Source organism: Cotesia typhae, unplaced genomic scaffold (genome assembly GCF_013202065.1).
Source record: "Cotesia typhae breed Kobodo isofemale line unplaced genomic scaffold, CoteBio_Ctyphae contig_27, whole genome shotgun sequence".
NCBI classification, from domain to species: Eukaryota; Metazoa; Arthropoda; class Insecta; order Hymenoptera; family Braconidae; genus Cotesia; species Cotesia typhae.
The window spans coordinates 2,594,016-2,610,359 of record NW_027423733.1 but is presented as its reverse complement, the minus strand read 5'-3'; the positions used below and the strand labels follow the sequence as shown (position 1 = coordinate 2,610,359).

At 30.2% G+C, this 16,344-nt stretch overlaps 1 protein-coding gene across 13 annotated transcripts in view; it reads left to right on the top strand.

Annotated features, from left to right (window-relative positions):
* The window catches only part of Slo (calcium-activated potassium channel slo), a 213,314-nt gene that overhangs the window by 92,912 nt on the left and 104,058 nt on the right, over positions 1–16,344 (top strand). For 12 of the 13 annotated variants that reach the window (XM_074240314.1, XM_074240313.1, XM_074240312.1 and 9 more), the window contains exons 8-10: positions 5,180–5,285; positions 12,652–12,804; positions 13,437–13,592. In XM_074240314.1, coding sequence (XP_074096415.1) covers positions 5,180–5,285; positions 12,652–12,804; positions 13,437–13,592 — 415 coding nt within the window. The remainder of the gene's footprint in view (positions 1–5,179; positions 5,286–12,651; positions 12,805–13,436; positions 13,593–16,344) is intronic. The other variant, XM_074240303.1, reaches the window with a different exon arrangement.

The window sequence follows — 16,344 nt, the reverse complement described above, 5'->3', positions numbered from 1 at the left end:
TAAAATATTTATCCTGAGTATCACTTTCATTCGCATTTCCACTATTTTCCAGAATAGTTCGAACAGGGACACTATGGTTTACGCCCCGAAAACTTGATGGATCGATTAGCTTTTTCCTTAAAAATTTGAAAAAATGAAGCCATCAGGACAGAATCGAAAAAAATGTTTTAGCTATTTTGTGATTGAGATATAGGATGCACTCACATGAAATTACTATTTAGAACAATATGTGGAATCGTTGTCTGACGGAAAATGAGAATTTTTTCTATCACATTAATTATAATGTTCTTGCTCATATTTAGAACTATCTAGATACGTTATTTTGAGATTAAACTGAGCTGGCGTGTTCACATCGATTATAAAATTAATCGGATGGTAGATTTTAAATAGTTTAATTTTACATTTATACGTTTTTACAGTTACTGAGTAAAAATATGAAAGACTTTTGTCTGTTGATTTAGGAAATTATTCATACTTTTTTCATGATGTTGAAAGAAAATAAATGTAGCGTACTTAAAAATGTTATCATGTGATATCAGATTACTCTTTCCTGCGATTATTATTATTATTGACTATATTTGGGTTATATTACAAGAATCGATTCAATACCAATTCAAAATGCATAATGATGTTTGATTATGTTTTTATTACGCTAGCATGATTTTGATAAAAAAATTGACCAACTTTATTAAATACTAATAAAGGTAGGTAATAAAATTAACTTTTTGCATGCCGTAAGCGCGAAGCGCATAGTTATGTTCTATTATTGCCTAAAATTAAAAATTCATTGATTTCAACACATAGTTTTTTTTCTTTAAATTAATTACATTCGATCGAAGAGTAAAAAAATATATACCGAAACATAGAAAAAACATTAATGAACAAATATAATATATTTGAGAGTCGATTGATAAGCAATTTTATAAAAAAAATTGATTAAAATATATTTTGTAAAATTTTCTAGGTAAGTATCGTGTTTTTAACACTCAGGCTCTCGAACAACGCAATTATTTGATCTGATTCTTTTCATTTGATTAATCTGGATCATGCCTAAGAATGTTGTAATTTTTGAATCATTCTTAGGCATGATCCAGATTAATCAAATGAAAAGAATCAGATCAAATAATTGCGTTGTTCGAGAGCCTGAGTGTTAAAAACACGATACTTACCTAGAAAATAATTACAACTCAATAATTATGCGTTTAAGTGTAAATAAAATATTTCTATCATCATGTCCTCGTGATGTTTACTCATTAGGCAGCTATATAATGATATTGTTTTTTTTTTTTTAACTAAATTTCTTATAGAATCTATGTTCGCATGCGTTACTGTCATTTGTCATCAACTGTCAATTTTTCACGGGAAAATTCAAACAAACAATAAAAAATAATTTAAACAAAATTTACCAAGATAATTTTTGAATTTTCTCATTATTGATATTTTGTTATTTTTAGTATATTTAAACTATTACCTTGATAAATTAACGTCTAACATGAATGGGGCAAGCAGATTTTTTTTTACTTCTGATACCAGAAAATTGGTTGCTAACATTGTTAGATGGGTATAAGCTATATACTTAAACGTATTACGATGGGACTTGAATTTTTTAAAGTGGAACCTCTTTATCGACATATGAGAGAAATTTTATAGCAATGTAAAAAAAATTTTCGGTTACATGCCATGTTGTTTTTATTTTTTTTAATCAAAGTTCAGTATAGCGACGTAGAGAATAAATCTAGTTAACATTATTAATTCTAAAATCAATTAAATCATAATTAAAAAATTAAAAAAAAAAACACAATTAAAAAATTAAAATAAGTATACGTATAACTTTTTTAATTATTCATTTTTAATGATTTATTTATTCATTTTGAATTTTAAAAAAACATTGCATGTCTACCAGATTAACTGTCATCATATAATTGTATTACTTTAAATAGATAATTCCAATTATCCACTCATCACTTGTGTGATTGAGTAAGTTATTAAATATCTGCTTTGAATTATTTTTACTGTTATGACATGAAATATGAATATTAAAGTTCGTTATGTTATTTTTGTAAACTGATTAACTAATGGCAGACTCTAAATAATGACAACAATGGTATATCTATAAGACTAAAATAGCTTTAATTTAATACGGAAAAAATTTTTTTTCTTAAGCCTTATCTACCTAATTTTCGTGAAGTTGTAAATAGTAGGAAAATGATACCTCATAAAAAAGTTTCACTTCTTACTTCTGTACTCTGATACACATAGATATTTTTTTTCAGTGTAGGGACTTTATTATTTTAATCTCTGCCTTATTCAGAAAAAGTCATGGATAATAATTAATTTTCCATCTAGAAAACATCAACTCACAATTAGGAATTTTTTGTTTATTATTATTGATTAAAATAATTATTATGATTTATCACGACGATTATTATTAACTTTCATTATTGTGTTATTTTAATTAATATTATTATTACTGTAAGTTTGATGAAATTATAAATTTGAAGAGTGTGAGAAATTATTTTAAAGCTGAGCGAGTTTAGGGAGTAAAGAAAATAATTGTAAAAGAATGGGAAATTATTTTAAGTCCCAAGCCGCTTTAGTATGGAAAAGAAATTATTTTAAAGAATAAGTACTTAAAATTTGGCCGATGGAATGGATAGATAATGAAAAAATGTTGATTAAAATAGAAAATCATTATAAGCGACTCGACTAATTTATTTTGCGGAAATAAAAACTTAGAAATTTTCAACGATTTGTTGAGCTTGCGCGAGCCTCGATAGAGGGCGAAGATTTCTCTTTTGCAGTGATGGTTAAAAAATATATTAAGTACCGTTTTAAAAATAAATTTGAATTTATTAATTCAAATTATTGTTTAGATAATTAATTACATTAACTTTGAAAAAAGTATTTTTTTCTCTTGAGAATTACTCGGCTGAATACTTTTCACTAAGTAATTCTAGAAGATGATACTCTACCTGGAGTCTGACCAAGACTTAGGTAAGTATCGTGGGCTGACCGGATGAAAGTGCGGCTCCCCGTGCCAAGGCTTTCAGCTGAGGATCATAAGCCGTGCAGAAGGGGGCGAGGAGGAAACTCTTCACTCGCTCTCGGGGTAGAGTTTAGGGCCCTTAGGGCTGACGACTAGTTGCCCTGGGGAGAGGGGGATGGTTTACTGGGGAACCAGTTTGTGTTTGTAAACCGTGTTTTTGAATTTGACCCGCGAATATTGTCATGTATATTTTGGATAGAATGTTCTCTTGTTTTAGTTTATATTGCTTACATTGTTTATATTGTTTATTGATTTTGAACCGCGTTTTTGATTCTGAACCGCAAATATTATTGTACACATGTGAAAAGAATGTTCTAATGTATCGTAATATTGTTTAAATGGTTTATATTGTTTACATTATCTACTAACATGATCAGGCCAATAGAGAGGTTTTCTTTTCTTTGATATATTAATTAAAATGAAGTATTTGTTTATGATTTGTCATTTTTGATGCAATCTCCGTTTCAGATCCTGGATTCCGGCGAGCAAATTTCGAGCCGGAGATCAATTAGATTTTTTTTTAAACATTTATGCTTTGGATATTTTTTGTCGTAAATATCAGATTATGTACAGTTACGCGAAGTTAAATAATTCTTGTAGAATAACCCAAATACAATCAATAGAGAGCGTCAATTCCGATGAATTTTTAATACTTTTAAAATATTAAAATCCTAGTTATTAGAATCATCATGAATTTTGATGAAATTGCTTCTGTTCATTACAAACGGTCAAATTAAAGAATTAAGTTGACAGTCATAGTATATTACACTACAAGGGCAGAAAGGTGAGGTTCCTGCACTGCGCGCCATGATGTAGGATGCACTACATACATGCCCGAGGCGAAGCCGAGGGCATCATGGCGCGCAGTTCAGGGCTCTCAAATTTCTGCCCTTGTAGTGTATACTAGTTTTGCTCCATACGTTTAACTTTTGAGGGATAGGAGACAAATAATGACATATTAAAATCTTATGAAGTTTCACAACGGCAGAAAAACTTAATTTTATACTAATTATCTTTTTAGTAATGTTTATTTATAGCGGGGTTGTCACTTTATTAACATTAGGTCCGCTTCGTAATAAACTGCCAGCAAAGAAATAATTAGCGCCACTCAGTAGTAACTGAGTTTAAATTGACTTAAAATCATCGGTCAGTACACTAGAATTTGATTTATTTCGTTCTAAATTTCATTCGATTGCATAAAAACAGTATGGAAAAAAAGGGGGAAGTAAACTTTGAGGCCTAGGCCGTGGAAAAAAAAACGATATGGTAGAGTCTTTAAAACTGAGTATCTTTTCGGACACCACCCACCGCTCAAAAGTTGAACTTTTGGAACGAGTATAACAAAATAATTTACGATCGCTCTGAATTTTTTCATCTTGTCTGGCTCCAGACTTTTAAACTTCAAGTTTAAATTCAAGTAATGAAAGAAATATTTTGTCTGGTATGGGTTCAAATACCATTTTACGGAATGCAGGGTATGAAAAATTTCAGTGCTTATTTTGTTCAAACAGTTAACTCGCTCACTTTTTTTTGAGAATGTTTAATTTTATCCGCATTTATTAGAAACTTTTTTAAAGTTTGTTAACGAATAAAAATATTTTTAGAAGGGACTAGATAATAGATAATGAGTAGATTGTTTTGTCTAGAATTAAGAAAAGTAGACATGCAAGAAATCTATCATGCACGGTATAAAATATTGACATCCATCTCTAGGTTTACGCATACTGGTAGAATTTAGTGCCATTAAATTTATATAAATCATTGAATGCAGAATTGGAATCAGCCAGAAAAAGCTGTAATGCTCTGAAGCAATGAATAATTAGTTGTTTTTATTTTTGCATAATTATTCTTTATGATAATTGCTAACTATATCTATTTATTGCTCTTACAATTTTCTTATTGCAGCACGATAAATTGAACTATTAGAATTAGTGGAGCAGAGGAACGGAAGCAGAAGTTATTAAGCTTACTATTTTATAATTTTTATTTTTTATTATTACATACTGAATTTAAATATTTTATAAGTATTATCATTAACAATTAAAATATAAGTCGCTCCGGAAGGATCCGTGAACTGTGCAATTAATAGAGGTGAAAGTTACACTACAAATTCTTATATATCAAACCAAACAGGAAGCCACCAGATCTTGAGTTGGAGGGTCTTTTCAAGCGGCACTTCACCACCGTCGAATTCTTTCAGGGAACCATCATGAACCCAATTGATCTGCAACGGGTTAAGGTGAGTTGTATTAGTTATTTAGATTATAGATAAATCAATATTTTAATTTATTCAACATTATGTTAGAGTTTAAAATATATTCATTACTAACTGCGTGCATCCAATGAGTGAATAAGTTACAAATAATGAAAGTCAAAACAAAGTTCTCTGCAATTATTTATGGCTTCTAATAAATATTCATCGATAAAAATTAGTATTGACAATAAACTTAGAGCGGAATTAGAATTTTTTTAAATTTGACTTTATCACTTTCAGTTCGTTATTGGAGGCTATTCTCAAAAAAAAAAATTTACTTATCGTTAAATAAGGTGACTTGGCTTCATTAATATTAAATAGGACTGTACTGGAGAAAGATTGCAAGTCCGGGACAGGGATTACAAAACAATTATTAAAAAGTTTTAGTGATTCATAAGAAATTTTTTTTTCTGAACTGATTTTTGAAGAGGACTTTCAGAACATATTAAACCAACATATCTATATTTATAGGAGATTTAACTTAATAGTTAATTTCTTGCGCCACCTTAATATATTTTTATATTGTATTATAAAGTAGATGCGATAACTATATATTGTGAACTAGTTTGTTATACGTATATCTCAAATAACTAGACTAGGATTGGTTAAATTGTTAAAACTTTTAAGTCTATTTATCTTCATTTACTTTCAAAACTTTCTTCAAAATTAAATTTTTTTCTATGAAAAAAAAACTACCTACATCTCAAGTTATCCAACTTTTTTTTTTCTTTATATACACAGAAAAAATGAAATACGACTGGTTGCTGTGTTAAACAAGAATTAACGAAAAGAATATAAAATAGTTATTTTTGAAACATATGCGCAAAGGTCGATATTTTGGTAAGCTTGAAGTGACGTCACAAGGCTGAGATTATGGGTGCATTCTCAACAAAATCGAGCACGTTGTTATCGGTCGAGCGAAGTGAGACCGGATAAAACGTACTCGGTTTTGTTGAGAATGTATCTATGATCTGAGACGAATGTTATCACTTCAAGCTTATTACCAAAGGGCCAAACTATGTGGATTTGTATCCAACAAAATTTTTTGTAATAGGAACGGCGAAACTCGGATTTGAGAGGATGCAAATACAATTTTTTCGATTTATATTCTCCCTGGCGGACGATTGTACCAGAACTAAATAAGATTTTGTTACAGTAACTCTACAACGAACAGTAAACTGTGTATAGTTATGGTAACTCTACAATTAGGTTACCAGAACGAAATTTTTTTTTCCGTGTATGGGTGTTGTGTAAGTAACCGAATGAGTCACCTGACAAACGTTTATCATTCTCGTCCATCACAGTGACCGTTCCTGTGCTAAATAATTGTCACTAAGGATCACATGGTTATGATAGTAAAAAAACGAAACTTATTTCATTTGTAAATATTGGCAACATTAACTCGTATTTTTATTATTCGATATATTATGACTTACAATTAGAAATTATAATAGAATAAAATAAATTTCGTTTACATTGTTCACATCCAATTTGCACCGTGTAATTGTGAAAAAATTTACACCATGTCGATACTGTAATCCTACTCTAAGTTGTAAAAATATCGATGCTGTACAGAATTTACACGAGAGTTACAGAAGGTTTTGAAAACAGGAGTTACACGATGTTTACACCGTAATCCCACTGTATTATCTATCTAAACCCAATGCTTTTTTTTTTCTTTGAGCTCAAAAATATAATTTTTGAGTCATTCAGGGAAGCCTTCCTAGGACCTCAAAACGTCGAGATCTGATGAACACTCGATTTTTGAAAAACGGGGTAAAACCAATAACTTACAGATTTTTTTAAATTTTCAATTTTCTTCGCGGAAAGTTAAAAAAAAAGTAACACTTAAAAAATTCTTTTTTTATCATATTTTATAAAATGGCATGGGCCGGACTTAACTGTGGTTCAACCCTGGTAACCAGGAATGGGCCAGTCCTGATAACCAGGCTTGGGCCAGCGTTATCATTCCAGACATAAACCAAAACTGGGCCAACTTTGGCTTACAAGCCTGGCTCAGAGTTGTACATAAATGTTGTAGGTTTTAAATTATTTTAATAATTTGGACAGAAGTTCTCACGCGTGCCAGTTAATTTATTTTACTTACTTACAATTTAACTGCGGTAAGGATTCTGCGTCCTTGATTGATCCTTTTGATTGAACATATGTGATCGTAGTAGGTAGATCGTGGTATTACAGTAATGAATTATAGTTGGATACGAAGATTATAATAAACTTGTTTTTTATTACGCAGATTATTTACTTTTGGTACAAACTTGGGAATAACTCGGTAACGCAACTTAATAATAAAATAGAGTATTTGTAACAATAAAATGTATATTGCTTAATACTAGAAATATAATAGAGAATTAGAAGTAAATTATGGTGAGTGATCACTTAATAGTGGTAAAAGAAAATATAAGATAATTAGAAGTAACTTTTGGTGAGTAATCACCTGATAGTGGTAATAGTAGTATAGTGGTAACATTGACTAAGAAATATCTAACGTGGTGGTTGACACCGGGGGATAGATCGCAGTGTCGATCATCGCTCAAGTTTTGAGGTTCGTAACTTATTTTTTTCTTTCCGTGTCGTCTTGTGACGTCACGGGAGATACACATTATTTTAGCTAGAGTCGGTAACGAAAATTTCGGGTGGTAGTTCACTAGGCTGATAAGACCGAGGCATTTTGTAGTGCCTCAACGGACTATAGTCTGATTTTGTTGAAAGATCGCACGAGAGGTTAAGAGCAGGGTTTTTCTTTGCCTGAAATCATGTACTGGTTCATTTGTCTTGTCAGAAATATCATTAGGTAGAAAATGCCATTTAAAGTTCATAGAGTACTCAACTGGGTAACATATGCGGCACGACGATATCAAAACCATCAAATATATTATTAATTTGAACTTAAATCCTAGTCTAGGTTATCCAAATGAATTATAGGTACAATAAAAAAAATTAACTACTATTTCTCAAATCAATAGAAAGTCTATTATGTATACTTGTGTGTGTATACTTAGGGCATGCTTTCTATGAATGTTTTTACAACCAAACCAAATCTTGCACTGATTATTAACATACATTCCTTGCCATTGACGTGCACATATAAAATTTTTTTGAAAAAATCCATTGTTGTACCATTCTATATGTTTTACGATTTATACCCTATAATTGGAACTTGATTTTTGAAAAAAAAAAAAAAAAGTTTAGATCTGCTCAGATTTGGTTTTATTTGCATTTTAGTCATGTCTGTATAGATCTGATTATACCCAACTAACTGTGATCTATTTTAAATTGAGTCTTTGGAATCGCAACGGTTTTTCAATCAGGTTTTCATGATTCAATTAGCCCAGCTTGCTGGTTATTTCAATTTAAGGTTAAAGTAATGCAAACTTTGGGACAGCCAACTCAGTTTAGATTAAACTAACTCGAACGAAACAAATCAATTCGTATTCGAGTTGTTATAACAACTCCAGCCAAAACGACAAGAGAAAATGAGTCAAGCATTGATAAATGGACTTATAAATAGTTCTCAATTAGATTTTCTAAACAATTATAATTGTTTTGTAAAGAGTGGAGGCTTCGTTCTTACACTCTATATTCTTGTTTTCTTTCAGGAGAAAAGTAAGGAGAATTGGAAAACAGTAACACGAGAAAATCGTGAAGGGAGTGGGATCTGTTTTGACCGGACTTAATTTTATATCGAGTTGTTTTGACTGAAGTTGTCAAAGATCAAGTTATTTTGTTTGGCTCACTCGGCTATTATATTCACTTGTTGATTAATGAATTATAATAGTTTACGGAATTACTTATTGAATATGTGGGGTTTCATTGAAAGATCAGAGTAAAAAAATACAATCGATCTAGAATATTGCCGATTTTCTTCTCAAAGTTTCTTATAAAACCACGAATGTTTTTAGTTAGAATAGGAGCATAGTTTTTATTACAAAAAAAATTTATTTTCCCTGAATTAAGTTCTGGTAGAAATTAAGTCTAAGCAGATCTCAGCTTTTTTGTGGCGTGTTTTTCTTTAATCAAATAAGTTCCGTAAAAACTCGAGAAATTTGTTGTCAATTATTTCGAACATTTGCTTATTGTTTCCATCTCACCATTGCTTATTACATTTGTCTATCAAAACCAACCAAATATATCATAAAAACTCTAAAAACTTGAATAGTATTTTTTCATCATGATAAAAATGTAGTACACAAAACCAAGGTATGTCCTTATAAGGTATGTTCTTATGGATCCATGCCTGCTGTCAATCCAAGTGGGTAAGTGTTCGTGATTCTCTCCTTTTCTTTTTATCTCTTTTTTGTATTATTAAGCCTGATGTATAAGGATCGTATTAGTATGTAGTCGTTAGCATAGAAGTGCACTTAGTTGAAATTTTTAGTCATATAGATATTATTTTATTACAATATGTAATATCGTTGTTTCCAAAATTCATTAACTTGTATCTAAGATTTTCCTGTTCCTTTTTTAATATACGTTAACAACTGTTTGAGTAAGGTTTACTTGATTATTAAACAATTTATATTTATATAATTGAAAAACAATCAATTGCTACTTTTACAGGATCTGATTCAACAGCTTAGATACGATGAATTAATTTTTCGAGTCTTTTCCATTAAAATTAATATGATACATAAAATTTGCTTTGAAGGGATGTTTTCTAGAAAATAAAATTAAATATTTACAGAATCAACATTTATTGCTCGATTGCAAAATGAATAGTTCTTGTGAACAGCTACAGCTGGTTTGATTCTAAAAATATTGACTTAATTTTTAAGATCACGTGTTCAGTAATTGTAAAAAAAAGGTGTCTAATGAAATTTGAGTTTTCAAACTTTTTATTTATTGGTCATTAGACGATAAAAAAATTATATTCAAAATTAAGAGTTCGTTTATTGTATTTTAGGTGCGCTAAGTATAATTCGAGTACATAAGTCGCTTCGAGGATTATTGAGGGAAAGAGCGGCTCTGCTAAGCCATGAGATAATTCTTTTTATTCTGAAAATTTGACGGGCGAGAAATATTTTCTATTATTTTTTGATAACTTAATTTTGTCGTAATGTATATAGTTAAAATGATCTAAAAACGATATTTTTGGCTTTGATCACTTATTTTCACGCATGCCTTTGTGTTAAAAGTTTGCTTAAATCTCAGTGTCAATTTCTCACCTGATCTTATCTAAAAAATCTTATCTTTTATAGAAATTTTTATTCCATTTTTTTTTAATAAAATCAATGCAAATTTGTCATAACAGAGGAAATTTTCTTTATTTGTTTTCTGTATACTTGTCTACTATACTTGAATACCACGCATATGACTGCGCATAGAGGAATAAAATTTCGAATTCGTGCGGATGTAAGATGTCAAGTAAAGGGAGAATAATTCTGGCCTATCGTGTTAACTATAGGGAGATTCCACTGTAAATAAAACTTTTCTTTCACAAATTGTTTAATAACAATAACAATAATAAAAAAAATAATAACAATGGTAATAATAATAATAATAATAATAATAATAATAATAATAATAATCATAATTATTATAAGAGCTGAAATAATAACAGGTATTAGTTCTCGGTTATAAAAAATGACAGATTTTTTTGAGTCAATCTTATAGCTACTTAGTTAAATAAAGTAGTTGCCCACTCGGCCGTGAAAAAAGTGGTTTATTGTACACTTTTCGACAAAATGGTCCGATTTTGAACTTTTTTTTTTTAAAATACTCAGAAAAATATTTTGAACATTTGTGTGTACGGGGAAGTGTTGCTTTTTTTTTGTTAAAAAAATAGCGTTTTAGCGTTGAGCTTTAAATTAAAATATCTCAGAAACTACGCAAAAATAGTTAAAATATGCTGCGTATGAAATTTAGAGAATTAAATATGGAACAAAATGAGCCAAACTCGATGTCTCTACGATCAATAGTTTACGAGATATTAATTATTTAATGAAACAAACGTGGTTCCGCTCAAGTGCTTGTCAACAAATAGCTGTAACTCCGCGAAAAATCAATCAATTTACTTTTTTATTGTTCAAATCATAGCTTTTGTTGTTTTCAAAATAAATTATTTTTTTTTCATTAAAAAATTAATATTTCGTAAACTATTGATCATAGAGACATCGAGTTTGGCTCATTTTGTTCCATATTTAATTCTCTAAATTTCGTATGCAGCATATCTCGACTAATTTTGCGTAGCTTCTGAGATATTTTAATTTAAAGCTCAACGCTAAAACGCTATTTTTTAAACAAAAAAAAAAGCAACACTTCCCACGTACACACAAATGTTCAGAATATTTTTCTGAGTATTTAAAAAAAAAAAAAAGATTTCAAAATCGGACCATTTTGTCGAAAAGTGTCCAATAAACGACTTTTTTTCACGGCCGAGTGGGCTATACTAACAGTTAGTTTTATAAATATTGTGAAAAAGTAAATTAGTACTAACAAATAACGGAGCCAAAAAATGAATTATGATATTAATGATTTCGAGTAAATTCAAAAGAATATGACAAGATTTATCAGTTTTCGTTCTAGAACATTATTCGTTTGTTGGTAAAAAATTAAAATTTTTTCTATTAAACTTTGATCTAATCAATTGTAATAAAAAATACTACTATCTGACATATATGATAAAAATGAGATGCCTGGATGATTTGAGTAGATAAGGCTTTACCAAAATACTCGATTCGGTAGTAAATAAGTCACGAATTCATGTGTTCAGCTCAAGGCAACTAAAATTCTATATTTTAAGCATATAAGTATCGAAAATATCTATAGTTGATTATTATTTCGAATTTTTCTCAACACTTTGATGTTACTAGTTCGCCCTTCACCCACGGTTGTTTTATTTGCATGCTGTAATAATGCTTCGCGTTTCAAATACGATAACTCTGATAGTAGTTTTAAAGTAATATATAGCAAAGCTTTACACATTATTAGAACTACACATATAATATCGCATTTATTAATAGCATAAATTTGTATAAATGATGTATTTCTATATGATAACGCAAAAACTGTTAAGCCTTCGGTAATTTGATAGAGCTAGTATTTTCGACCTCCATCAAGTTTTATCATCTAGAGGTCAATATTAAGAATTGTAATGTAAACGATTTCGATTAAATTTTATTTTTTTGTTTAATATTTAACAATCACTCAAATAATTTTAATCCAATGCAACTTTGAATTTAAAATATATTTTAAACTAGAAGTTCTGAATTAAAATCGATTCATCGAGTTAAAATTTTTCGGCACTCTCATATTCCATAAAATATTTCATATACAATTTTCATTAGGGTATAATAAATTTGAATCGATAGATTGATTATGCAATTGTTTTTAGGTTCATGAAGCTGACGCCTGTCTGGTCCTTGCTAATAAATATTGTCAGGATCCTGATGCCGAAGATGCCGCTAATATTATGCGAGTTATCTCAATTAAAAATTATTCTGATGATATACGAGTTATCATCCAACTAATGCAGTATCACAATAAGGTAATGTTAATTATTGTTAGCTTTTTTATTTGATTGTAAAAAGAGATCGATGCAATGGATTATACTGAAGAACATCATTCTCAGAATAATACGGAAATTATACCTGTGTCTTGAATTATTTAAGATGTGGTTGAAATCAAGTAAAAACTTTTAATCAACTATTATGATTATATTGTAGTTTAAAAATAATTTATTAATGCTTCAGTAGCTATGGTAGACAAGATTAGTACCAAACACTAAAAAGCAGGATATAGAGATACAGCATACGGCTTTTCTAATTACTGCTTTGTTACGATCTTAAAATTTATCAAGCCCGTTTACGCGATGAATAATTAATTAATCGATGAATAATTTATAATTTTCTAAGATTTTCAAAAGTTGCTTTTGGACTCAATTTGCGTTAGAACCATGTCGGGAAAAAACTTTTGGATATAGTCCGATAAATTATAACTGATGACTAATTTTGCAATTTGAAAATAAATAAAATCATTAAATAAAAAGTGATTAATGTTTTAAGATATGATCGTGAGTAAAATATTCATAGCATGAGCGCGGGCGGTTTGTTATAATTTTTTTCAAGCAATTTAGAACTTTAAATTCAACGTTAAATTTATTATACCAATATTTTTTAGGCCTATTTATTAAACATTCCATCATGGGACTGGAAACAGGGGGATGATGTGATCTGTTTGGCGGAACTCAAGTTGGGCTTTATAGCACAGTCATGTCTAGCACCGGGATTTAGTACTATGATGGCAAATCTATTTGCTATGCGATCCTTCAAGACGGTCAGTATAATCGTCCTTTTATTAATTTATAAAAAACATTATTATCATCATCTGTGCATGTGTGAACGTCGTGACGTCGATATTAAATTATACAGTTTATTTTCAATTCACAGTGATAGTTTCACTTTCAGTGATATATAACATCCAATAAATGAATTATTGATAAGAATGAATTTATAACAATAATAATCATAATAATAATCCTCTAAATTAAAATACATGAAACTTAGTTATAGGCCGAAATTCGAAAAAAACGGGCCACGATTCATTATTGACTCTTTTTCTATTCTGGTTCATTTTTTTGAATAAATCCGTGCCATATTTCAAAAAATCTGAAATCGCTCAAAGGTTACATTTTGATTGCTCACCTGTTATTTTTACTAAGGCTTTTTTGAATCCATCGAGTCTGAAAGTTAAATATAATAGTTTCCCATATTATCAATTTTTTGGGTCATTACATAATAACTGTTTAATATATGAGAGAAATAAATTCAATACGTAGAATGTGTTACATCAATCATTGATTTTTTTTTTTCATTAATTCGGACAAATATGATCAGAAATATGAGTTTTATGGATATTTGAGTAGGAATTGAATCACTCTTACGAAAACCTTCTCAATCTTTTCTTTACTCGTCAGCGGGGGTCCAGTGGACTTCAGCCAAAATTGATCGTTATCACATAAAGATTTCTCAACATGTTGACAGAGAGTTATGTACAGTCGACGCTCCCTGTACTGGACCTCCCTGTATTTGACGATCTTACACAGCTCTTATGGACAAGGACGAGTCAAGTACAGGAAATGGTCCTGTATGGGCGAGTAAGATATAGGGAACGTTGACGGCACTTAGTATCGGTTAAGCATGTAGAGAAGCTATTTGTATCCTGGAAATTCACGACGTAAAGCAATCATAAGTTTGAAATCGTAACTACTCGTTGATTTTCTGTTCATCATGTCTTTTTTTTTAAACCGAGTCAACGTAGTTTTTAGTCCTGCTGCCAATTTTTCGTGTTTATCCCGGAGTCCTTATTAAATGTAACTAATAAAACTGGTTACTGGTTCAATGTTGAAATCTACTCAACAAGGCTATACACTACATTTAATACATATTTGTTCTTAGATGAAATTCTGTAACCGAAGTTCTAATCCACATAGGCACTCGCAGCGTTCTGACTTATCATGCCTTATATCTTCTTTCACGAAATCCTAAATAGTATACTACACCTCTTGGGAAGGAAAATAAGAAAAGCCTCAGATCATATGTAATTGTTGGCCGAGGCGAACTTTGTTTAGCGAAGCGGGACAAAAGTTGCCACTTTCCGCCCGGGGAGCAAAAAAAATGTAGCTATCAAATTTACCGTACCAATATCTGATGCCCTTTTGAAAAGTATTTAGCATTTTTCCGTAAAAATAATTCTTTCTTAATTAAGCCGTATTAAACAGCGCTATCAACATCTTATCTGATAGATAACCTAAGAAATTCTTGCATTTCACGTCATGATACCGAAATTATGTTAAAAATTATATTTTACTTCAATTGCACGGCTCATTACACGAAGCGGTTGAGAGAGTGCTTTACTTTCAACACGACAAGGTCAAACCTTTTTGTGGTGTTAAAATGCCTTTATCACAACCATATTGCACTTAGACGATAATATAAGTAGACGTATACCAAGAGAACACTCCATGTAATCTGTCTAATCTTTTCTAAGGAATCATTTTGTTGGTCCTTAGAAAAAATTTTATGTTGTTGTTTAAAAAAAATTTTACGTAGATGTCCAGATATCTGTATGTAATTCGTAATTATTTTTGTATAGTCCAGATAACTCCTCGAAGAAATTTACGTATCAAGATCAGAGTTTTTTTTTTAATAGCTTTAGAATTAAATCACCTGTTTTTGTACTGCAGATTCCTCGATAATTACGTGTCGTTCAATTATCATTAAGAAAAAAACTCGAATTAAGTGGGCTTTTGTCTATTTGTGTGTATGAAAACTAAGACTAGTCTTAACTCACGTATTGACGCTCGGTCATCTGTTCAATGATGAGCTTGCACCCTATTTTTTTTTTTTTATCTAAAATTAAAATGGCGTGAAATATTTGAATTTGAAATGAACGTCTAATTTGTTAAATAGTCTATATTATACCAAATGGTGACCCCTCATATTTTCTTAGCCAATAATGTCTCATCAAATATATCTTGGCAATCATATCTATAGCTAAAAACATCTCCACCAAAACGGCCTCACAAAAAACGTCTCATAACAAATTTTTCTCGACTCTCAACATCTCATCATTATAGTAATAAGCTTATGTGTTGATCTAATATCAAATAAACACACCCAAAACCATGATAAAAGGGCACAACACGGTAACAAACTTATGTGTTGGTCTAATGACGAATCAACACACACAAATATTATATCGATAACAATAATGTCTGAGTAGGGATTATTAAAATGCCTTCGGTAATTTCTAGAAGAGTTGCCGATAATAGACGTCTTTACCGCGAGCACGATCGCCGTATTTTTAATGTTATTGAGCAGTTTGATCCAGCAAATATTTTACAGTATTTACGTAGTGTTGCTCAAAGTTTAGATTTTTAATGAATATTTAACTGAAATGGAGTATTATATAGAATTACTTTATATTATTGTCGTGAGTGTGTGGCATCTCATGATGGGTGACTCGATGTTGGGGTCCAGGGGCGAAGCCCCCTACTAACAAAAATAATTTAATTTAGTTGATTATG